This window comes from Micrasema longulum, unplaced genomic scaffold (assembly GCF_059751315.1).
Source record: "Micrasema longulum isolate JH-2025_06_02 unplaced genomic scaffold, ASM5975131v1 h1tg001018l, whole genome shotgun sequence".
NCBI lineage: Eukaryota > Metazoa > Arthropoda > Insecta > Trichoptera > Brachycentridae > Micrasema > Micrasema longulum.
Window position 1 is genome coordinate 722,919 of NW_028278206.1, and position 26,771 is coordinate 749,689.

Genomic DNA, 26,771 nt, shown 5'->3' on the forward strand with positions numbered 1-26,771 from the left:
TTAGGATAGAAAGTCCCGTTAACAATACCGACTGAATAAATTGACAGAAAAAAATTGAAAACAATGCTTTTACTCGCGTACTCAAATTCCTTTTTTTCTGCAGAATCCGCATAAATGTATCACACTATGTGCAAGTAATTTTAATAAATAATATTTATTCAGTTCTTGGTAAAGAATAATATATTTAACGACTTCAACTTTTTATAGTGAATATATGTATACAAGTAACCATTTTTGTGCTTAAAAACCATACGGATAAAAACGCTTGTAATATTGTATATGTACATAATTTAATAGGAAATTCGAAATGATATTCAACACACCAATAATTTTAGTTTTATAAATAACAAATTGATAATATCAATTAAAACTACGTCTTAGTGACTATCTTTTTACACACAAAAATCACAAACCAAGTATATTGAGAATCTGTCATTAATCATAATGAATTTTGATTTAAATCACACATATTTATTCCCTATTTATGTGCGAATTCTACCTTTGATAAAACTACATAACTACATGTGTTAATATTATAACGAAGGTTTTATAAATCAAAAGTAATAGTTAAAGAAACATATTACAACAGAGATGAAGAACATTTAAGAGAAGGCAATATAGAAGTCTAGGCATCTACAGCGCTTATGACATGTCAATGGCTGGTTTAAGTGGCCACTTTACACACTGTGTCACATTCACCATTCTGCCCATATTTGAACATCTATATTCCTTTAATTCTTTCATCTGTTGATGTTTGTGAAGTTAAAGAGCTGAAACCTTTATTTATGCAAGATTGAATTATTTCACCTACATACTAGGCAACGCCTGAAATGAAAATGCTATTTTTTCAATTTCTATACTTCTTCATGGACCAGGTAGATTTATCAAAAATATTTTGAGTTTGTCCAAGTGTTTGTAGACTTCTCTTGAATATTCTTCATCTCTGTTGTAATATGTTGATCTAAACAGCTCCCCAGGGAGTTGAATCCAGTCCTTGTCCACAAAAAGTTGTACAAACTCAAATTGTTAGTTAAAGAAACTATGTTGTTTTTTTCAACATCCCATTAGGTTCGTTTTAACTAAGCAATAAATTATCAAAATAATGACGATCAATATTTTTAAACGCGCAGTATATTATCTTCATGGCTGTTTTTTTTTTTGTTTATATTGAGGTTAGACAAAATTACCTTGGCATCATTACTTGAATCCGAAGCAGTACTTAATGTTAGGAAGATAATACATGTTTACTTAATACATAATAACATTTTTTACCCTATTTGGACTCTAGAGATATCGAATATGTATCAATTATTCATTTTTTAGCGCTCTTCCCCATTTTTATAACTTGGGGGTGTCTATACTTCTATGAAATAGTTTTATTAGGGTTGTTAGTATCAAAAGTCTTCGAATAATCTAAGTTCTTCATTGTCTAGGGACCTCGCTCCTTTCCAGTCCGTCTCCGGGTACTCGTCAAAGTTACTCGTGTCCCCTTCATACATCACTTGGGGTACAATGGGAGGCTGCAACAAGTCGAGTCATATATTTATTATTACAAGAATTGAATTAATAACAAAACACCTTTATACAGTTTAGTCAGATTGAAACCAAAGAATCTTCAATAACCGATTTGAATGTATTTATTTATTTATTTGTTAACATCCATAAGGTTATTGTACATTATTTAAGACAATAAGTCCTAACTCCATGGGACTAAAAGTCCTGTGTTGAGATGGGACGAGCAATTGTATGACACAGACACATTTTAGTATATCACCACAAATATAGGATCAGAAACATAAAAAATAATTATGAAAAATATTTCAAAAAACATATATATGGCACATCAATATGGTAAACAGTAATCTCAAGCATTTGGAAAATCATCATGAAGTTTCCTACTCAAATCCCTTCCACTGAGGAAAAACCAGTCCTGAACTCCTTTCTTGAAAATATTTTTTGTCCTTAAGAGCTTCATACGTTCTTCCAAAATATTGAACACTCTCGGTGCGATAAATGAGTGATGTCTCTGAGCAAAAGTCGTACACCAAATTGTATTGAAAGAAGGTGAGTTTAAAAATAAATAATCCTTGCGTTTTCATTGAAATTGATAAAATGGTTTCCATGAAAAAGGTCAAATTAATCATCTTGTTTCGCACATATTGACAAAAACGCAAATGTTAGGTATTTTTTTACTTTTAAGTTTTATAACCGTAACTTTTTATTCACCTTTCACCTTTTCTTTTCATACTTAACTCTGGAATAAATTGTATAAAACAAATAAAGCCAGGAAACAGAAATATTTTATTGAAAATTATGTGTCCCTTAGGATATTACAACAGAGATGAAGAACTTTTTAGTTAATGGAATATAGAATCACATAGCTTATAACCTGGTTGACCTGATTGACTGATTTATTTATTTAGTGGCCACTTTACACACTGTAACAGTCACAATTTTGTCTATATTTGAACATTTATATTCCTACAATTCTTCCATCTGTTGACGTTTGTGAAGTTAAAGAGCTGAAACCTTTATTCTTGCGGGTGAGATTCATCTGATTTAATTATTTCACCTTCATAAATTTTCATACTTCTTCTTGGGCCAGGAGGATTTATCAACAATGTTTTGAGTTTGTTCAAATGTATAAAGACAAGGACTGAATTCAACCTCTAGGGAGCTGTTAATATTATGAAAATTGAAGAATATATTCGGGGGTTGCCTAGTATGTGGGTAAAATAATCAGATGAATCTCACCCGCAACAATAAAGGTTTCAGCTCTTTAAATTCACTAACGTCAACAGATGGAAGAATTGAAGGAATATAGATGTTCAAATATAGGCAGAATGCTGAATGTTACAGTGTGTAAAGTGGCCCATTAAACCAGCCAATAACAGGTCATAAGCCTTGTGGATGCCTAGACTTATATATTCCTGTTGTAATAACTTAATATTAACAGTTCCCTAGGGGTTGAATCCAGTCCTTGTCTATAAAAATTTGGACAAACTCAAAACATTGTTGATTACGTGTCCCACTTGTAGAGAAAAAATGTTAAGGAAATTAATATTCTTTCAGTATTCTGAAGTATTGTTTTATGATTAAATGGGTAAATGTATGCACGAGAATCTCCAGAAGACGTGAATGAAGGTAGCAAATTTTATATATATAATTATTTTAGTAGATGCAGTGCGTTTAAATTTTTAACGAGCTTATGTTAATGTATTAGTATCTAGTGCCTGTCGGTGAACCAAGAATTTGTTTTTTTTTTAATTGGCCCCCTAACCAACACAAATCAACACAAAATAGGACACAAGCTTTCTGTTGATTTAGATTTATATATGACATAATACATCGTTTTACTTTACAAATTAATTTCATATTTTATTGGTACAAAATATTCCCAATCAACAAAAGTGCCGGTATGCGGGTATATTGTATTATGACAATGTTAAAAGTCGATAAAATAACATCACATATCACTTGTCATATGGACCGTAAGAGCAGTTTTTTTATGTGTTTTTTTAAGAATGTACATGATGTTCTTGTATAAAAAGTTTTTAGTCATTAGAAAGTGAATTATAAAACTTTAGCGCTGTATATACAAAAAAGTTTATTTTTTTTAAATCCTAGGTTATCCGTAAGTTAAATTATTTGACGCTTTTGTATTTATTGGATGTATATTGTTGTTCAAATTTAATTTAATATTTATTAGTCTTTATTTTATGTATTACTTTTCATCTTAAATATCATATTTTCCTTTTCTTTGTGAATTAGTTTTTAGAATATTATATTTGAAAACGTTATGTTAAGCGTGCATTCTATTTTACACTCATATTAGTTTTTTTTAATCTGTGGCTTGGATCTATAGAATGTATGGTAAACTCTGTCACATCCGGAACCATAATGTTTGTATTTAAAATATATTTCAAATAATACTTCAAAATTTCAAAAACATTAATTGCTGCAGAGCGCAGAGCTAGCTACCCCCCCCCCTCCCCCGCGCTTCTGTTTTCTGTTTTCTCCTCTGCAGAAATTACCAACCATTCGGTTTTGAAATGATTATTTTTATTCGTTTTGAAACGTTTCTTTTTTTAATCTGCCAATATGTCTTCGTTTTTTATACTGATCACCGTGGTTTCGGAAGTTACAGGGTTTACCATACACTCTGTATAAGGCCCAATGTCGTGAATCGAAATATTTCAGGTGACAAATTATAAAGGCATCAAATATATATATTTTTTAAATACAACACATGTGAGGCTAGGTACTATTTGCAAATCATTTTATGTGTGCAAAAAATAATAAAATAGTAATAAGTCTATAAATTGACATCGACCCTCTACAAAATGGTTGCAGGAAAAATATGAAATCTGACATTGGCCCTTCTAGAAAGCCACAAACATAAATTATTCAAACGCAATGCTTCAAAAATATTTTTACAGTGACATCTAGCGATAAGAAAAGAATCATCTTGGCTCTGGCGCCAGCTACGAGTTTATAACCAACCTAACTACATTACTGTCAAGAGATGGCAGTAATAGTATGAAAATTTACTTAATAACAAATACCCGCCTATAATTATTTTATTATAGTTGCTTCAGATTATTGTTACAATTTTAATGGGTACCTGTAATTTCCTCAGGAAGACGTCTTGCCAGTCTAGGTGCTTAAACCATCTGTGCCTCTTCACATCGTCCGCACCACACTAGAAATAATTTAAATAAGGTTTAAAAAAAACATTGCGAGCAATGATAAAATTTCACATTTTAAATATTATTTTAAAGTTGGCAAAATTGAACATCATTTAATCGTTAATAAAAATTTGCAAAAATTCTAGAACTAAGCTTTTTTTTTCTCTCCAATGATGTCTTCGTGATTGAGCACTTTTTTAATGTCCCTATCGTTTGCTTTTATTGATAAATTGTATATTATAGGATCTAAGACCATCCAAAAACCTTAAAGCGCCTGAAGTCTTCAGAAGTACGGTATGCAAATATGAAAACTATTTTTGAAAAAAGCAAAACGCGCCGACGCAGAAAATGTATTTTTGATACTTTTTCTTTTAAAATAGCGGTTTTTTTTACGTATCGGGAAGACATCTGCGGAGAGTGACAGAAATAATATTCAAAAACTTATTCATTGAACTACTCTTCGCCGCATATTATATTAAGCTAAAATTAATTGATAACTGGGCAAAGGAGATTTTTTTTGTTTAATCCGTCTTTCATGATTATGAAACCACTTTATAAAACCAATCCCGATCCCCAGGATTGAGACTGTAAAGAAGAAAATGTTCTTTATCTCTGTTGTAATATTTAATATTAACAGCTTCCTAGGGAGTTGAATCCAGTCCTTGTCTACAAAAATTTGGACAAACTCAAAATATTGTTGATCATCGTTTATGTTTTCTAAAACTTAGCACTAAGTTTTTCCTTGTATGCCAAATAGGTAAGTGTTTACAACTTACACAAATAATTCGTCATGATTTTTCTCCACTCTTTTTAGTAGCCATCGAGTCAAAAGCACTCGTCAAGATTTCTAGTTCAATTTAACTCACAAAACTGTTGTACACTTTAATTATTGAAAAAAATATACACGTTTGTGTAGTATTATCATTTTTCTTTTAACATATTATTACCTTCATGTTCCCAAGCCTCTTGGTTCTGTCAGGAACCAGTAGTCTCTTGATGAGATCCTTAGCCACGAGGTCCAGGTGTCTGGCCCACTCCACCTTTCCGCTCAGAATCTTCTCGTATATTCCAAAAGGATTATTATCGTAGAAAGGAGGATACCCCACCAGCATTTCATAAATTAACACCCCTGAAACCAAAATAATTCAAATAAATATTACAATTTAACACTGTTTTCCTGCTTACATTACTTTTAGAGAAGATATAGATTGTTATAAAGGAAAATGATTTCGAGAAAGGGTATGCTTTGTAAATTATGTTTTAAATATATTTTTTTACAACTATATATCTTTTTTTTTTTAAAAAGAAAAATAGATAATTACTTCGAGACTTCATTATCATTAAAATGACAACTTTGCCCAGAAACCTTTACAATATTTATGATATTTTTTTTATTACTTATTAAACTTTTGTACACGTAAATTTGTACATGGCGGGTCTATTATCAAATTGCAATTTCTTCCAACTATAAAATAAAATGTCTTATTTATTTCATTTAAGTTTCAAAATGTGTGCTAGAAAAAATAAAATAATAACATGAAATGGATACAAAAATAGAACTAGCATTATTTGTATGTAAATTGATTTACATCGATACTAGTCTTCAGTGGGAAAGAGAAATAAAGAGAGAGGAAAAGAGGAGAAAAGAGGAATTAAGGAAGAGAAAGGAGGAATTCATTCTGGTATGATTTAAACGGGGACACTGTAGAAACATCTTTGATGGTGGATGGAAGTAGATTTCACAGGAGCCGCATGAACACTATGAGTTAAAGAAGAAGGAGGAATTGTGGATGGGAATTAAGGTGGTGCTTTGAGAATACGAACGAAGATGTTTTTCAAGGTTGTTATGCCGTAAGCTGTTCGTCTTTCTTGCAGACAGCTTTATTTTCGAAGACAGAAAATCCAAACATCTTCGTAAAATTAACTCAAAATATTATTATCAGATAATTATAATCCTTATTTTAAAATACACATTTTATTTATCGGTTTGAAAAATAAATTGAAATTAGAATTTTTTTTTTCAACCGTTTTCAACTTAAATTTCTGCCATTTTCCTTTTTAGAAAAAACAGTTAAAATACCTGCTTGCGAGGACATAAACGCCACAAGTCTAAATCAGAAGATCTTGTCAATTGAACTCTATAATTTTTAATCATTAAAATCTGTGTTTTTGTCTTGGAAAAAACCGGATAAATCCATTTATTTATGAAATAAAATGAAATGTCTAAAAATTACATTAAACTTTCTTTGAAATTTTACGCGTAGAAGTTGTAATTTAAGATCCTTAAAGCTGTTGACGGACATCTTAAGTATCAAAACATAAAAACACAAATTGAATAAGATTTGCTTTTACTACGAAAAACGTCTAGTAAAATAAAAAATGTTTTTAATCTTTCTTGGCACATCAGCGGACAATTATAAATCGGGTGATAAAACCTGTTTATTAAACAATGTCATTAAATTATTATTCTTAGATGAGGAAAATAATAATCCAAAGATTCATTTTACTTTTGGCGTTTTTTTTATGAATAAGTAATTTTTTTTAATTTTTTTTTCAAATTATAAAACTAGCCAAATGAAAAAATATACACAGTTTTATGTATCGTGTTATCAGAGCATTTTTTAAGAAAGAATATCCTGCTAAGTTTCTATTTAAGAGGTTTGTTAGCAGGTGGGAAAGAAAGAATATGGATGGAGATTATAAAAAATTCACCACAACACCGGGAACAACTGAGAAAAATCTTTCTTGAAGGTTTTCTTGCAACAGTTGGGAATCGAACCCGTGACGCCAGTTTCACTGTTGGCCGTCAAACCAACTACGCCACGGCGCTGGTCCAATTATCATTATCATTATGATTTTTTAAAGTGTTGAGAATTTGAAATTACTCCACCTAAGACGTCACAAGTTCTAGTCGGTAAGTTCTGCTGATTGGTGAGTTGACTTCCCGGAAACCGGAAATCTATCCCAATACTCAATCATTGGTCGGTTCGAAGAACTTGTGACGTAGTTCTAAAAAGGTGCATTTTAATTGATTTTTTCATGAACTGCGGTACAATCAAATTCTCTAATTTTTACCGTGTAGTAAAATATTTTTCCGTAGCACTGAACTTTCTCCTAGGAGATGCCAAATCACGGAGTTAAAAAAAGTAGCTACTTAAAACATTAATAATTTAATTTAAAAAAATGTTTAGTCGTCGATCGTTTTAACGTAGCGTTCACAAAAAAAAGTTTTTATTTCCATTTGTAGTCGCATGTCAAAAATAAAAATCCACAAATAAAGCACTCTCTATCCCCGCAACATAATTCAGAATAGCACCCCTGTAGCACAATCACAAAAAACCATCGACGTGCTAATAAGCGAAGTGATACCGATTTCTCACCATGGTTGTTTATCGTATTCGCAATCACAATGGAACATCCGTGAACACCTAATAATTAATGTCAAAGTATTTACGTTTTGCGACGTATGATCCTGCTGCAGAATCACATATTTTAATTTCACCGGTGGTAAACCGGTGTAAATATGGAAAATATTCCAAAACTGAGATTTCTATTTATTTATTTATCGTGCTTTTTATTGCAATTAGCTGGCGGTTAGCAAACCAAAGGTCAAGAAAAGCAGTCACCATAGTAATTTAATTTTCACTTTTTTGTATTAGATACTCCTTACTTTTTTACAAATGCAGTATATTATTTGTTATAGTTAACGCCGATTTTTTGCAAGTGAACTGTATTTATTTACGAGGAAAACAAAAAAACAAACCTACACGAGCGTTGACTTAGCGATTACCCACGCGTTGACTTATGACTACGATAACTTAAGCATGTTCATTGTGATCCCTCAAATGCTTAGCATGTTTTTAAGCACGTCGATAGTTAATTGTGATTGAGGTACTGGGGTGGTATTCCGAACCCAAAAACGCGCGTAAAAAACGCATTTTAACGCGTATTTACGTACATACAAGTACACGCTAACGGAGAGATCTTTTAGCGCACAATTCCGTTCAGAATACCAGCCCGGCACTGTTGACATAGAACATTAATTATTAAATATTTTACTCTGAAATATTTTATTGTCCCTGCTGTGTAAAATTGATCGCCTTACCTTCAAGTTACTATTTTTGAACGATTATTGAAATCGTTACACCGCAATTAGTATGTTGTAGTAGTAGTAGGTATGTGACACCTGCTAGTATTAAAAATTCCAAATATTTTGATTATTTACCTAATGCCCACCAGTCCACGGCCTTATTGTGTCCCTTAGACTGGATGATTTCAGGGGCCAAGTATTCGGGAGTTCCACAAAGCGTCCACGTCCGGTCCGTCAGCTTCTTGGCGAACCCGAAGTCGGTGATCTTCAGGTGACCATCTCTGTCCAGCAGCAGGTTCTCTGGCTTGAGGTCCCGGTACACGACGGACTTGGAGTGAAGGTAGTCGAGGGCGCAGACTATTTCTGCCGCGTAAAAGTTACCTAGAAAGAAAGAAAAATTTATTTGTATTTTTTTTTTATAGAAGTTGCATTATTATATACTGTCGAGTAAAAAAAATATTACTATTAAATAAATTAATAATAGTGGCATAATTTTATTTTTCATTATAATTTTGAATTCCAACGAAAACGGTCCATTGCAATGCCACGCCACGCCCCTAATACTTCACAATTCGGTCAAATTTTTAACTTGGTTTGTGACTGTTAAAATTTAAATAGAACATCGTCACGAATCTCGACGTCACAATTATCAAGGCCAAAAATGTTGCGTTTTTGTAGGGACACGTTTTTTTTTTTAATTCCCATTTCCAAAATCAGGATTCCTAAAACTAAAACTAAGTAAGGAAAAATACAGATTAGGATATAAAAAGGAAAAAAAAAACCTACATAAATGCATTTTAATTGAATTAATTTTAATTTATAAAACCTACATATTAAATTTTGTAATGAAACGCTCGAATTATAATTTTGCTTGTCATGTAAAAGCCCTCTGGGCGTATATAATATTTTCCTAAAATATATATAATTTATCAAGAAATCAAAATGATCTCATCTAGTGAGCAAAAAAAAAAGTTTTTTTTGCCGTAAACGTGTTTATCGTATTTATGAATATATTGTGTACCATTATTTTATTTCCTCTGTTCGTCTTTACAATATAGTTTTATGTTATTTTTGTTTAGTTTCTTTTATACAATGTTTCTTCATATAACTGTTGTAATTGGCTTACGCCGTATATGTAATTAATAAATTTAGATTCCAGGTAGTAAATATGAGTAAGCTAATAGTTTTAACAATGTTCAAATACCTATTTGTCAAAATTATTAATTACTGCATATCCTTTAGATTTAGATTCTCAATTCTTGAATTTCTTGTTCCGCAGTATTAAGTCTATCGAGCACTGTCATTTCTTATGACTCTTATTATTTAAACACTACGAATGTCTGTCATTATACAAGACAGACGTAGGTGCACTAGATTAATATTCGTAATTATTAATTACCACTGTCCTATACTACACACAGAAAGCTATTGCAATTTACCATAATTTGGCCACTCTTACCAAAACAGATCATCAATCAGACTGCTATGAAGTCATCTCATGACTAATGTTTTATATGAATCTAGGTGAAATCTGGTACACGTAAATATTTACATTTTTTAGAGATACATAAATAAAATCATTTAGTTTTATGAACCATTTTTTTATTGACACAACCAACTAGTTTCGGCAACCACTCGTTGCCCTCTTCGGGGTTATATAAAAACTAAACAAACACATGTAAAAGAACCGTGAACAGATAGATAGAGGAGGGGGTAATTGTGTTTAAGGTAGGGATAGACTTTATTGGGAAAATATTACAAATATGGCTTCGACTTAAGTTTAATTGATTATTTAAAATTTTGTTTGACAGTTTTTTTTATTTCATAATGGCATAACTATTATTGTGGCACAACTGTTTCTTGAATTTGATTGTAACATTAGCAATTTCGCTTTAAAGGCCACATAAATATTTTAAATAAATATGTCGTAAATTGTGCGGATAGGAAATGCATCAGAAACATACAGTAATGCAGTGTATTTCATGTCGACCCTCCCGGGAACCGAAACCTTGTTCCTTAAGAATGGTAGGCAAACGCGCCTACCACAATACAACGAGGCGGACTTATCTCCATTCGATCCCTTTATTCGGGATTTTTAACTTAGAGCCATCGAGTCGAAAACACTCGTCCAGGATTCTGGTTCTATTTCACACACATAACAATATTCTTCGTTCCCGTGGACACAAATATTCAACTCAAAACCAATGATTTTGGAATTGTGCCATTATTATTATTCAGGTGCAAAATACCGACTTATATAATCGATTGAATTAATAGGACACGATAATCTTAATTCTTTAATCCAATACTTAATCCACTTGAAATATATTATCGTTAGCCACTTGAGTTATTCCATAATCCTTGTATTTTTCACAAAATTTATTTTAAGGAATTATTTGGCTAGGGATCGTAATTTTTTACAAGTTTTATTCATTAACATTTTAAAAGAAATTCCCTATTCGGGTATGCCTTTTTACTGTGAAGTCTTACCATCCAGCGAATGAAAACTTAGATTGTGCGCCAGAACACTTGATTCATTTCATTTAAGAAATATTACAAATGTAAATACGTCGCTGACAGCAAACGAGAAATAATTAAAATAATTAAATAAATAATAATAATAATAAATGTTTCAGCTTATTAAAATTACAAACATCGACAGTTGGAAAAATAATTGAGGGAAAATAGATTTTCGAACATAAGCAGAATGATGAATGTTACTCTGTTTGTGGCCACTTAAACTTGCCAATCAAAGGTCATAAGCCCTGCCCTATAAATGTCTAAACTTATATATTCCTTTTTACAAAATGTTCTTCATATCTGTTGTAATATATTAATAGAGAAAGCATTTATTTATTAATTTGTATTTTTTGTTTTGTTGGTAAATTAATTTTAAGTAAATTACAAAAATCCAGGTAATTTATTCGAAAATGGCGCTATATGAAATATTTTACCTGAAGCGTAAGACTGGTGTGTCAAGTGTGTTGTGTGATAAAAATTATCAAGATGCGTTGCGATTGGTGTACCAATGCAGTGCCCTATGCACCATTAGGTGCGAAAAGAGGATGATGATGATGAATTAAAACAGAAAAAAAACACAAAATGATTTTTACAGCATACGAATAATGAAGATTATTATGGATTTTGGAAGAAACTGGCGATGGAAAACGAATCATATGAATTTCACCAAACTTGTTTCCGAGCCGGTGTTGTTTGATAATTGGAGAATTTATAAATAATTCAGTCAGACGCCACAACAAAGGAGACTGCAATCTCGCACATCTATTCACAGCGATTCGTAAAATTATTTAAGTGGAAACAATGCGTGTTAAAGCTGGAGCAACTACGATAAGTAATTGATTTTTTTGACATAACGGTTTCTTTAGTTATTTATTTTTAAATAAAATCCTGTGAAAAGGCTGTAAAGATAATACTATCCATAAAGGTTTAACGAAATAGTGCTGCTGGTCAGAAATGCTTCGACATTTGGCTGAATCCGAAAAAACTGTATCGAACGTCGATAAATGTTTTACTGTCTTATTTTATTTATTTTATTAATATTTATTATCATAAAATATGCATAAAATTATTTATTTATGCAACGTTGCTTTGACAACCTAACTAGGATTACTTACCCCGTTCTAAGCCAATCAAAAAAAATAATATAAAAAAACAGTAATCAATACATAGGAAAATAAATAAGGGTAAAAGATATAGTGAAAAATAAAGTATAATACTTAGTTAAATAAAACACAGAAAAAACGTTGTAAAACGTTTGTAAAAACGTATCTAAGAACCCAGTAAAAAAGGTACACAGTAAAGGCAGAATACATAGTAAGAAACATAGTAAAAGACATATTTTAAAACCCAGTAAATACGTAGATTAAAACAAAATATGTACAAAAAACAAAGTAAAAGACAGCAAAAAAAAAATATGTATGTAAAGCAAAAAACATTTTTTGTAAAAACATAGTAAAATACATAGTAAAACGAAAAACAAATCAGTAATTTTATAGAGTTCCTGGTTTTCTTCTAACTTCATTTTTTTACCGCACATATCTCCTGGAAGATATCAAATGTTACATCGGTCACCTGCACCGGTACAATATTTACTACCGATATCGAAATAAACACGGCGGCAGAAAGAGTGAACGAAACAGGTGTGCACTTCGGTCGTGTGAAGACACTTGCGGCGGTGTGGGCAGGCGGTGTCGGGCAATCTTCCATCAAAACTCGATCATAAAACAGAGATAGGCAAAAAGTCAACACTAAATACGCGAATGACGCAGTGGAACTTCACAAAATAATTAAAACACGCAATCATTAATGTCAATGCTGAAGAAATATTTTGTATTCATTTGGAACGGACGTGAAGTTTTGAATTTCATAATGTACGTAACCATCTTCCATATATATTCAGTAGTGACCGACCGAAGTTCCGGTTCGGCCATTAAAACGAGTTTCTGCCGCGGTTTCGGTTCCGGCTGAAAATTGGCCAAAACTTCGGCTCAGCCGAAACCTGCGGTCGGGATGTGTCGGATTACGTTCGGCTGTTGGTACTTGGGTGTGAAATTAGCACAATTAGAGACCATTCTTATAATTAGTTATTGTATTGCCTATTATCTAACATAAAAAATTAAAACAAGACTGATTTTGAGATTTGTTGCCTATAGTTAGTAGTTCTGAGATCTTTTACATTTATATTTTCTTTATATTTGATAAGTTCACATCCTGTCGTACATAGAAAAACCGTTATATAATTTATATAACAATGAACCATTAAATTATCTTTAATTATATTGTGTATTTTATTAAACACTTATTTCAATGATCTCATAGGGTTTCACGATAAAACGCCTTATTTTGGACGATTTAAAGTGGCTTAACTTATTTTAATAATGATGTAATAACTTATACTTGTAAATAAGTCACTAATTAAAAATACTTTTTACACTTCGAATTTATTTTTTCGACCAATTAGCGCTTTCACCTTCTAATGGGCTTATTATTATAAAGTGTAAGGATAATTTATATAAACCTAAAATAGAGGGTGAAAGCGCTAATTGGTCGCATAAACAAGTGGAAGTCTATCAAGTATTTTTAATTAGTAAAATAATAATAATAACTTTTAAGTATTTTTTTTGTACCACAACAGGCCAGGAGGCCCAATTAAAGTGGTGAATTACATCACAGAACACCCAGGATAGAGAAAAATCACATTAATTTTTTTGTGTTCTCACCGGGAATCGAACCCGGAACCTTCCGTGTGTGAGTGAAGCGTCTTGACCACTATACTACGGGGCCGCTAATATATCACTACAATGAAATTCCATCAAAAATTGTCAATAATTAACTTAAATCAAATTATTTAAATAAGTTTCAGTTTCGACCGAAACTAGAACAAAATCTGAAATTCAGTTTCGGTTTTGGTTTCAGCTGAAAATTTTATTTCGGTAAGCACTAATACCAAAAGGATTTAAAATATTTTGAGTTTTTCAAAATGTTCGAAGACAAAAGACTGGATTTCACCCCTTGGGGAGTCATTTAATCTTAAAAGGATTTACTTGTTAGATTAATGATATCTCAGTTTATTTATTTATTTATTTACATACATAAGTTGATTGTAGATTATTTGAGACATAAGTCCCAACGCCACACATAATCCCATAAGTCACACATCTCAACAGGGAAAAATACACAAGGGTTTGTCATGTTCATAATACTAGACACTCTAATAAGGATCTGATTCTACAGAGAGGAGTCAATACTTTTTTGGCTCAAAGGCAGCAATATTATATAGCCCCGAGGGTATATAACCTTATCCCAGTTTCGTGGAAATGTGGTGGGATTGCCAGGATGAGGAAGGTGTTGACTGCATTCTTAATCCATATTGGTCGGAGGGAGTCAGAGAATCTGTTGTCCGATGTAGAAGGACGTAAGCTGGTTGCTTGTTTTACTAGTAATGACTTAGGACTTAGGATATAGAGATTTTGGTATTATTTATGTTTTCTCTGGATATTCATTGTTTACCTTTAAGACTGAAAAAGCACACATTATGATAAAACTGTATATACTTTTAAATATCATTATAAAATACATAATTAACTGCCTTAGAACGGGGAAGCTATCCCTAGTTAGGCAGTTTAGATGAACCAACAGCAAAAATAAAAAAAAATGTATGTTTACTTTTACTACTGAATTAATTTGTTGTATAAATAATTGCTTGTATATTGTTGTAATAAAAAAATTGTAATAATAATAATAATAATAAACAAATAATAAATACACACATATTATACATTCCATTATTATTCCAATTTGTTACTTTCGGGGGTGGCTTAAAAAAAAAAAGAAAAAAAACTCCATGGGACTAAAAGTCTGGTATTGAGATTACTCCCTATAGAGTGAAATTCAGGATGTCTACAAACATTTGGACATACTCAAAAAATATTTAAAACAAATCAGCCAATTACAGGTTTATACAAGTAGTACCACAGTAAGATATTCTCAGACGTAATAGTAATAAGCAATACTTAAACTAAATTTTAAAGTAAATAAAAGACATTTTATTCGGAAAGCAAACGCCGCACGTTATTAAGATTGTTTTCAAATAAATATTAGTTAAATGATTGCGTAACTGTTTTAAAATTAGTTCAAGTTCACCGTTAATATGAATTTTGCCTATAAATAGATGAAACAAGTGGAGTTTGAAGAAGAGTGTTCTTTCTTAAATACAATAGTTTTAAAAATGAAAAATACTTTATCTACTTTCTTTGGGTGGTCCCGTGTAAGTTGGATTCGTTGCGACGTTTCGGCTACTAACGCAGGAGCCATCTTCAGGATGAACTATGTGTTTTGGAGGAAAAAATGCGTTAATGTACTAGTAGTTTGTACCAAGTCGTAGTCGGCAGCAGGCACATTCCGTGTCATTTTTGTTGTGTACAGTGCCGGGAAAATAAAATTAAAAATAGTCCAGAAACCGCATACGAGCATCAAACAGAAGGCTACTAAACTACTCATAAATAAGTAGTTTTACGTTTTAACCCATTAGTTTCTTTGTAGACGTCGCTCAGTACGTAACTCCTGATTTGCATTCAACTATGCCGTGTTGTATCCTTTTAAAGTGTAGAAATACTGCTAGTATCTTAAGGAAACAGGATGGGATCACATTTCACGTGTATTTAGCAAATGAATGTGTAAGTAGCAAATACATTACTTAAAAATTGAATTATTTTTCCATCTGTCAAATTGTCGAAGAAATCGAAATTAATATTTCGTTAGTGTTGCCAGGGTAGTCAATTTTTTTACCATACTTTGCTCATCTAATGAGAGAACTAATGAAAATTGGACCTCGGATTCAACAACTCTGTGGTGGGAATTCGACCGACATTATCTTTAAAACATCAAATATTATTTAACATGATATAAAAATATCCGTTTTATATAAAATAAAATTTGTTTTATATTTTAAGTTCAAAGTTCATTTATTCAAATACTCTTATTAAATTACCCTTCACTTATCTACTATGTTGTGTCAATCAATATTTCTGCGCCCACAATAAAATTTAAGAGAAATTGACAGATTGCTTTTTTTACCTTACATTTGTGTTTTGATTATATTTTTCCCATCGTGCAACATTACGCGGCGACATTACAAATGCGCGTTGTGAAAGTGGAACATAGTGGGGAGATTTTTGGACACAGTCCGATGTATTCAAATATGATTCTACGCTCTTTCTGGATTATTCTCAATTCTATAGCCGGGAACAATGTTGAGTTTAATTTCAGCCCGTCGTCATTGTTTATGTTATTTGTAGGATGTTTGTGTATTTCAATTGCCTCTTTTATTATTCGTGCACTGTAATTTCTAGGTAACGAAACACACAGTTTACCCTGAAGATGGCTTCTGCAATGGTAGCCGAAATGTCGGAACTAATACATCTTACACGGGGTTACCCAAAATAGATATTGATAACAGTGACCGTGAAAACCTACGCACCTATTTAAAAATACTTTGTTTTGTGAATCATTTTATTTGTTTACACAGCAGACTAATTTTTTATCGACAGACACTAATTTGTTATTTTATATATTACGAGCTAAACCCGGCAATGCTTTGTTATTGCTAGATTTGAATATATACTTGAAAATACATTTAATGAACATAAACTAAAGTTTGATATCACACTATTGTATTAATTTATATGAGATATGTACATTAAGGTGGGCCAATATTTTTTTCCGAATTTTGAAATAAAAGGGGTCTAAAAAGTTGCCTTTTGGATTACTCGGAATGTCAAAAATATCAAAAAAAATATTCGATACTACTTTTGGCCCGATAAGTATTCGAAAAAGTCGATTTTTTGCGCTAAACCGGCTGCTATTTCGTTAAGTAAGAAAATCAGTCCAATTAAATTTTATAATGTGCATTTAACCTCATTAAATAAGTATCTAAGGGCATGAGTTGCACTTTGTTTTGTAATAAATGGGTAGCATTGTTTTAATGAGCCATTGTTTTCGTCAATATTAGCCAGGCGCTCAACGAAATCAGTTCCGCGGAGTGTAAACTTTTTGCATTTCGGTAGTTTTAAAACGTGTTCCGATTTGTACGGTGATTGAATTATATCTTTACTAACAATAACTTTTTATCAATATAGATAATAAACAAAATGTTCAGACAGTGATAAACTTCAAACTTTGGTTGAGGGCCAAAAGTAGTATGGAATATTTTTTTTAAATAATTTTTACGTTTAATGTGATCCAATATGCAACTTTTCAGTTTCTTTGATGTCTAGAAATAAATGACTTCATCCATCATCGGCCACCCTTAATATACATTACTATATTTGTGTTTCGGATTGCATAAATTGTGAGAATTTGCGGTGACAGGGAATTTCGATAAATAGGTATTTGAACATTTTTTTCCTGTCACTCTCTTTCAGATGCCTCCCCGATACTGTACGAAAAAGACAACTGCATGTCGGGCCTTTTGTTGGAAAATACAAAATCGACCTTTTGTTCTCTCGTTTTTCTCACTTCAAAACAAAACCGATTTTGTTATTTTGTTAGACAAAGTATCAGAATAAAATTTTCAGTATCGGAACGTTATGCGTTTTTCAAAAAAAAAACAATTATGTCAAGATGGTGTAACTTTTCATTTGTAAGTAGGTACCTAGGTACTTGTTTATGATTGAATTCCATAACTTAAAATAATTCATTTTCAAATGCAGAATTCTTTTTGCAAGTGTCAACCTCTGCTCTTCTCACTAACAGGGGTGCACTTTATTTAGGAATACGATTTTCAAAGATGTATTTAATGGCAGTTAATATCATTATAGCACTATCAAAAGTTCAGTAAAAATAAATAAATGAGTTAAAATTATACTTAACTCACGGAAAGAATCTGAATCTGATTGGAATCCACAAAAAACGATTGTCGTATGTAAACATTCAAATATAAATACTAAAAAATAAGATCGTTCCTTTTCTTTTATGTGTATTCTTGGCAAATATAGCCCCAGTAAACGATGACAAAAACGTTTAAGATCCTTCCTTTTTTCTACTTACTAAATTGAGGATTTTAAGGGCTATAAATATGCTCATGGCAAAGATCTACACTTCGCTGAAAACTGCACGTTAATTGGTCAAGTAGTTAAGTCTATCGAGGACACACAACGAACATTGCATTTTATAAATATATATAATTTTCATTTGTTCAATAATCCTGAAGCGGTCAACGTGTTGTTGCCGAAACTAGTTGGCTGAGTAAACAAAGAAAGTGGTTCACAAAACAAATTTATTAACTTAAAAATGCATTGTTAATATTATAACACCAGCTTTTAAAATTGGTTTTCTGCTACTTTTTAATGGCATAGTTGGTTATACTCGTATGAAAGGGTTGTACATTAATACCCGTATGCAGAGACAAGACTTATTCTATTGTCTTCACCTTCGGGTTATTCTCCGCATTTGAGATTAGAATGTACTATCCTCACCTTAAGTTTTGTCTCTGCATACGAGTATAAGTCATCATCTATGTAAAAAATGGTATATTTTTAAAAATTTGCAATATAACGCCTTCATCCACTCAAATTATTTGTACTTCATAATCGTCATAAATAAAAATTATTAGTTAACATAGATCGGGAAAATCTGTCGGTAAATTACTTAGCTGGTATTTTTCTCATACTCTATTGGTTTTCGGAATGAAGTGCGGAAAAGATCCATACAACACTACGGTATTCATTAACAAAATTTATCTTTTTTTTTGTTTAAATATGATGAGATGTCAACCGTTCGCTTGTAAATTACTACTGATTTATGAACTTCAATCTATGATAATACAATTAACTTTTCTAAATCCCCTTCAAACATTTATTTCGGTATCCGTAGTATGTAATATTTCCCTATTGTCAACATCAATTTGTTTGAATGAACAGATATCCTTTAGTTACCATTTCAACCACTATATAGCGCCACTATCTATATGATATGGAAAATTCACTACTAAAAAACTGGTATTGTTATTTCAACCATTTTTACTCATTTCTTCATAGTTTGCAATAAAAACCACAAATATTGTATAAAACAGAAAATCTCTCACTGACGTTTTATTGAATATTTAAATACACAAGCAATATTTATAAACATTACAAGCTCTATACAGTGCACTAAAAGTATATCTATGATTTTACATCATCAGAATAATAAACAACCCTAGTAAAACCGTGGAATTTAGTTTAAACACCTCCTAAAAAAATTTGGTTTGTGACATTTGAGGTTTTTAAAATAAGATCTTCAATTGTTATCGAATATATATTACGCCTTGCTGCAAAAATACTATTGAATAAAAATACAAGTTTATAATATCTGCCCAGACTTGACAAACACCATGTATCAGTCGTGGTTATAAATAAAGCATTGAAGACACCGGAGCCATTTTGTCTCCTAGTCCAATATAAATTTTGGCACCACTTTGCATATATAAATTTAAAAACACTTCAATACTTTTCTCTATCATTTAGATATTTGCCACGAGAATAAATTTTCAAGTTTTTAAAAATAAAAGATTTATTGCTATTTTTTTAATAGCATTGTGCATACATTTATTAGGGACAGAGACACAGTTTATAGTGATACAATCAGGAACGAACTATGCCTGTGAACTTTCCCCAAATTACTTGAAAATCCGTTTTGAGTCGGGGCACTTGTATAAATAAACTTACATACACATAGGTGTACAAGTATATTATTAGCACATGCATAATCATATTACATTTTATACGTACATATTAAGTTTATATGCATAAATATATATGTATATATATATCATACTACCATAGAATTAAAAATAGTACAGAAACCACATTCGGGCATCAAACAGAAGGCAATTTAAAGAAGAAGTAGTTTTAGGTTTTGACCCATTGGTTTCTTTGTAGACATCGCTCAGTCCGCAACTTCCACCTCAACTGAATTCAACTATACCGTGTTGTGTCGTTTTAAAGTGTAAAAATACTGGTGTGATCTTAAAGAAACAGGTTGTAAAGATCTCAGAGAAACAAAATGTGAGTAGCAAATGCATGTTTTAGTAGCAAATCCATTACTTGAATTATTTTTCCATCTGTCAGATTTTCAAAAAAAAACAAAATGAACATTTGTTAGTGTTGCCAGGGTAGTCAATTTGTTTACGCTACTTTGCTCGTCTAATGAGAGAACTAATAAAATTTAAACTTCTTGGATTAAACCAGTGATGGACATTTGACCGACTTTATCTTTAAAACGTCAAATATTATTTAACATGACATAAAAATATCCGCTTAATGTAAAATAAAATTGATTTTATTTTTAAAGTTCAAAGTTCATTATTAAATTACTCTTATTAAATGGCCATTTACTTATCTACTCAGTTGTGTCAATCAATGTTTCCGCGTGTCTAATAAAATAAAAAAATAAATAAATTAACAATTTTTTTTTTTTAAATATCTTAAATTCGTGTTACGATTATATTTTTCGCGATCTGGCAACATTACGCGGTGACTTCACGCATGCGCGCGGCGAAAGTGAGGCAAAGTGGGGGGTTGTTTTAGACACAGTCCGGTGTATCTATGCATATTACATATCATTAATGTACACTATATTATATTACCTATTACATTTTTATTACACTTTACATTTACACTTATATATTGGTCGTTTACCAGTTGTTCTATCTTATTAATAACCTTTTGACAGTTAAGACAGTAAGTGACAGCAACATCTTTGCGTATCTTCCTAAAAACATAATTCTTTAAGAAAGCTTTTTAAAGAAATAAAGATTATGGCGGTATATAGTCAGTATATTTATGAGAATATTATGTATGTGCTTAAAAATATTTCTTTTTTCCAAAAATAGCGATAAACATAATTATAATACTAAAAGTAAGTTATCCCGAAATTGAAGCCAAGTAAGGCAATCATATCGTTTGTGGGGCACTGCGTACGCTTCTACAATAGAATACCCGACAATGTCCTAAACATAACAGACAATAAATTCAAAATGTTTATAAAAGGTGTACTTCTAAAAGAGGCCGATTATGGACTAAATGAGTACACGGGAGACAGCAGTATATGCAACTGACAATATTATTTTATTTGTGTTAATTTATTTGATTATTTTTAGAATGTGTTAAAACTGGACTATCTCTTTGTGTTGTTTTGTTTATTCATATAAAAATGAGTATATTATCTACTATATAAACACGTTAGTAGTGGATATATAAACTTTTGAAAAAAACTTTTTTACTTTGATTTTCATTTTTAAACTACTTGCGATTATATTTTTTTCCTTCTTTTTTGCACTAAAAGTAGTGAATTGATATCCTTAGATCATAGAATTAAGATTAGATATAACGATAATTTACCTTATATTGAAACTTCACTGATCCATTAGAATTAAGTCTCACTGTATATATTATAAAACTATGTAATTGTACTGCATGTTTCCTCAATAAAATATATGTTTTTTTATACATATTGACTTTCAATAAACATGTAAATTATACCTACATTGAAGAAAAATTACAAACTAAAAAATTAAAAACATGTATCGACATGTCGATAGAGCCGGTTTCGTAATACTAGTAGATAAGTTATATATTCCGTGATTCCGTCTCGATTCTCGATACATACCGATAAAGTATTAGTTTACAGTCTTTCGGCGCAAACAAAAGGTACAGTATTGTGCGAATTTTAATTACTATAAAAAAAATACCATATAATATTTTACAGAATATTTAATAATTTCTTTCTTATGTTACACAAAAATATTATAACTGTCCATTATTTATTATAGAAGCAAAAATTCATTAACATTTTCTTGTATACCCACGAACAGGCCATGCCTTTGTGGGATTTTCTTGTTTACTATTTTTACTATTATTATGTATTTCATTGCTATGTAATTATGCTTTTTTTTAATACTCTGTTTTTTATCACTTCTGTTTATGGTAAAAAAAAAAATTTTTAAAAATCATTTTAAATTTTTTTATTTTAAAATTAAGAAAATATGTTTTTTTTCAATGTTTTTTGTACAGCACTTGAAGTTTTTTTTGTTAAGCAACTTAAAAACCTTATTTTATAATCTTCTTCATCATGTTAAAGTATGTATGTTCCATTGATTCGCACAATACTGTAGTTATTCTATATATTAATGGTGGACGTTTTAAGAAATCTGTCCATCACCATCGTAAAGACAGTAATTGTTTTCTCGTTTTAAATGTTCATTTTCAAAATTTTACAATATTTCTGCATATTTATTATGTTGTTAAAAAAATCTTTTGTTGATTTGCTATTCTGATCTTTCATCTTCCTTTAAATAATAGAAACTTTTAGAAACACCCAATTTTCAACAATAGGTGTTGCTAGTTTACTCCGTTCTTTCATTCTATATAGTAAACCAACACACATGGGGATGTCATGTCCAAGCCAAGCATATACAGAAAATCTATAAATTCTGTAAGTGAATGTGGAAGTAAAGTACCTATAGATAGAATAGTGTATGCACAGTATGTAAAGTGAACACTTAACTCAGCCGATGACAGATCATAATCTCTGTGAATGTCTAGATTTCCATATTCTCAGATGCTTCATATATGTTGAAAAAATATCTAATAAGAATAAGAATTATTTATAGTTTAAATACGAGTACAATAAACATTATTACAAAGTTGTTAGCTGAAGGCAATATAAAAATAAATCCGTATAATTTTATTGATTGGATTATTTATTTTTACATAGTTTTATTTTTAAATGGAGGCATTTAAATGGGAAATCTTTTATCTATGATTAAAGCCAATATAATTTAATTATGCTGCGCAAATGTATTCAATATACGCAGAAATACTCGTAATACGTTGGTTATACTTAAAAATGCTATTCAAAAAATATATTCATTACCAGCAGAAAACAGTCGAGTTTCCCCGACTGTATAAGCTAGATACTTTGACCCTTGGGGCATTATGTAATTTTACTATTATTTTTTTGTAAAAAGAAATATTTGCGTTCTTATGATTTACCCAAATATTTAATTGTGAGGGCCATTTTCAACGAGTTGTAAATAACTCACTATTAGAAAATGGGAATCGAGTTGGGGTAGAGTGGGATTCGAACCACGGACCTTTGCTCCGTGAGTCCGAGACACTAGCCTCAGGACCACAATCCGATTTTGAATTGAGCCTCTGGGCGTCGTTTTAGTGGCCCCGCGGGCCTTAGCTGATCGCTCCTTCGTGCATTGGTTGATAAAAGTTCTTGGAAACCTAGAATTATTGCCCCTTTGATCTTCACAATCAATTTTTTGTTGTTTGAAGAATCTGAAACTCAAAATCTACAAAAACCTATGGCGATGTAGCATCGTAATTCTATTATTATCATATTAAGACAAATGTGTTAGTATTATACATTTTTGTAAAAGGCAGATTTGCCGTTTATGTTATTAAAATAAAATAAAATAAATAATATTAATTTATTTTCCAATGCGAATTCCATTTTCAACTAAGAACTTTTCTTAGGGAGTGATTTAAAAAAGGTAGCTAATGCATCTTTTCAGCTCTCCGGGGATCCCTATGCACAAATTTATGTCAATCGATCGCTCTGTTGCGACGTGAAAGAACTAAAAAAATAAGTATACATAAAATGAATATTAAAATATTTTTCGCCATGCACTAGATTTAAATCTCAAAAGCATCTGGTATCAAAAATAGACTTTGCTCAGTTTTAGCTGCTTGACTTCATAATAATTCAATACGGCGATAACATGTTTAAGATATTGTGCATATTATGTTTAACATATAATAAACTTAGTCATTTTATAATTAATGAGGTGCAATGATTATTATTTGTAATTTTACTGAATATTTTATTATTCTGGCCGTGGTAAACGATTCAACTTATGAACGTTCAAGTGATTTCAAGATGCATGGCTTCCCATAAATCTAATGTTATCTTTGTAAAGATGCTTGGATAAAAAGCTTGTTCACTTTGCTAATTAAACAATATATCTCTAAAACAGATCAAGCCTCACGGGTATGATGTAAACATAATGGATTGGCTTTTTTATAACTTTTATATTAGCACTAGAAATCGGATGACGTAAATCGTTAAAAAACACATTCGCTATTTTGTAACTTATGACCACCGCATAGGGAATAAAGCTCGTAGCCCATTTCGGACAACAGACACGGCACGATAAAATATTACAAGGTAGATTGGTTTTCTTTTAAGCCAATGAGAAAGTCCAGTAGTTTTTTTGTTTTTTAAAAGACTACATACGTATCTAAGTAATCACAATTTTTTCTGAACAAAATGAACACTTTTAACTCAAAATATAGCCTTGACCGTAACGCGACAAAGAGTTAATTAATGTAACCAAGTAATCACGAATAAATATGTACTTTGGGATGCAATAAAAAGTAAACGCATAATTTAGTCAGATTAATTAAGCATGCATTTGTCAAGCAGGATTATCCTGAAATACTTCCATGACGTCATAGTTAAAAAAATCTTAAGTGAATTTATAGCGTCTAGCTTGTATGCAGCAAAGCAATGTGCCCCGTTCAAACTAATTTATTTTTATCAAAATATTTTTTCATGCGTTTTCGAGACACTTTGTCATACAATTAAATACTTAAATTTTTAACACGCGTACGAAAACATTTTTTGTATCCAATTTCCCGTAGCACTTAACTACCTCGTTGACAAGCTTATTCTTATTCTTAGGGGTGGGGGTCAGTGCTATTCAAGCTCCTGACGTCACTGTGACCTGTGAAGATCTATTGTGACGGGTCCCCGCGAATAGTTCTTGCCCTCTAAGCCCAGGTCTATAAAGAGCCTGGCTACTGTGTGGAAGGCGAGAGTTTAAACTATGCCGAATCTCCCCCTCTAAGCCCAAGTCTATAATAAGTCTGGCTACTGTCTGGAAGGGTAACGTTTACATTTTTTTTGTTAAATCTCCCCCTCCATGCCCAAATCTGTAAAGTATGGGGCTATAAGGTAGAGGACGAGCTCTTTAATATCCTTATGTTTAGCTAATAGTCCCCCGAGGATGAGGCTCCTTTTTTTATGTAAAGCGTCACATTCACCTAAAATGTGTATAGGTGTTTCCTCATCTGCACTGCAGAACCTACATCCAGAAGTTTTGGAAAGGTTCATTCTAGTAAGGTGTTTGTTTAATCTGTAGTGCCCTATAAGGGCTCTAGTGATAACCCTCACTTGATGAGGCCTAGCTTTACAAGGTCGAAGGCAAACCTTTGCGAGTACCCTTTTATCAGTTCCTTCGCACGGTGCTTACCAGGTACTTTTCACCAGAGCATAACCCTCTGTTTCCTGGCCCATAACCTGAGCTCGTTACGAGGAGCACATTTGGGCAACCCACAGCAGGGCTCGGGGCCTATTGGGGCTGTCTCAGCTCCCAGCCTTGCCAATTCATCAGCTGCCTCGTTATGCCAAATTAATGTCATTGTCAGGCTTAACAAAAGTCCTGGATTGGCATTAAAGATGCATTGTCTGACCTTAACCTATACAAAATAAGAAACTATTGGATATTAGAGCAGGTTATTAATAGCATAATCTAGGCAGACATGACAAGTGTGTCAGCTTTAACCCTAGGCCGCGATTGAAATTGGAAGCTAAAGACGTCATATCTTCACCATGACGGCATAGTTGAAAATCGATTTTCCAGAGTGATTACGAAGATACACTACCGACTCCCCAGCTCAAAGTTTTGGGTAGGTACATCGATATGTAACAAAGAGAAGCGTACCCCACGGTACACATATCTAGGTACTAAATTTAAAAGGCGGCCTCGTGGTGTAATGGTCAGCGCGTTTGCCTACCACGCAAGAGGTCTTTGGTTCGATTCCTGACATGGTTGATTTGAAATGTTTATTTAAAAGGGTGTTTTTACGAATGATTCATAGTCCCTGGACTGGTACCTGAAGCGTAAGACTGATCATATTACCTTCATGTAACAAAAAAAAAACAAGATTCGCTGCGATTGGTTAACCAGTGCCGCCCTATGCACCATTAGATGCAGAAAGGAAATGATGATGATGATGATGAAAGTGACATACCTTCATTATGAGGTCAAATTTGAAGATAAATTATCCCTAGCGATTACGAAGATGCACTACCGGCCCCCCACATTGAGATAAGTACATCGGTTTGTACCGACAGGTCTAGTACACAGATCTACTCATTGAGAGTGACACATTTTGAAGTAAAATTAAATTCTTACATACCTGTCAGTTTTGAAAATGAACGTCTGGATGCAACATAAGAAGCTAGATTCTGGCCTATTAATATATAAGAGCATCTAGGCGTAAAAATGATCCCACTTTAAAAAATAAATTTAGTTATAATATTTTTTCCATCTGTTTTACTATCTTCCTGGGTGTACGTATCGAGACGTTAAAAATCCGGCTTTGTAATCTCTCGGTAGATAAATACAGACGACAGTTAAG

The 26,771-nt window shown here is 31.8% G+C and overlaps 1 protein-coding gene across 2 annotated transcripts in view; it reads right to left on the bottom strand.

Annotated features, from left to right (window-relative positions):
- Window positions 1–946: 946 nt before the first annotated feature.
- Window positions 947–26,771, bottom strand: part of Pka-C3 (Protein kinase, cAMP-dependent, catalytic subunit 3) — a 91,583-nt gene continuing 65,758 nt past the window's right edge. For both annotated transcript variants that reach the window (XM_088232781.1, XM_088232782.1), the window contains exons 4-7: window positions 8,914–9,159; window positions 5,636–5,817; window positions 4,625–4,702; window positions 947–1,520 (exon numbers count right to left, since the gene is read on the bottom strand). In XM_088232781.1, coding sequence (XP_088088907.1) covers window positions 1,395–1,520; window positions 4,625–4,702; window positions 5,636–5,817; window positions 8,914–9,159 — 632 coding nt within the window. In that variant the 3' untranslated portion in view covers window positions 947–1,394. The remainder of the gene's footprint in view (window positions 1,521–4,624; window positions 4,703–5,635; window positions 5,818–8,913; window positions 9,160–26,771) is intronic.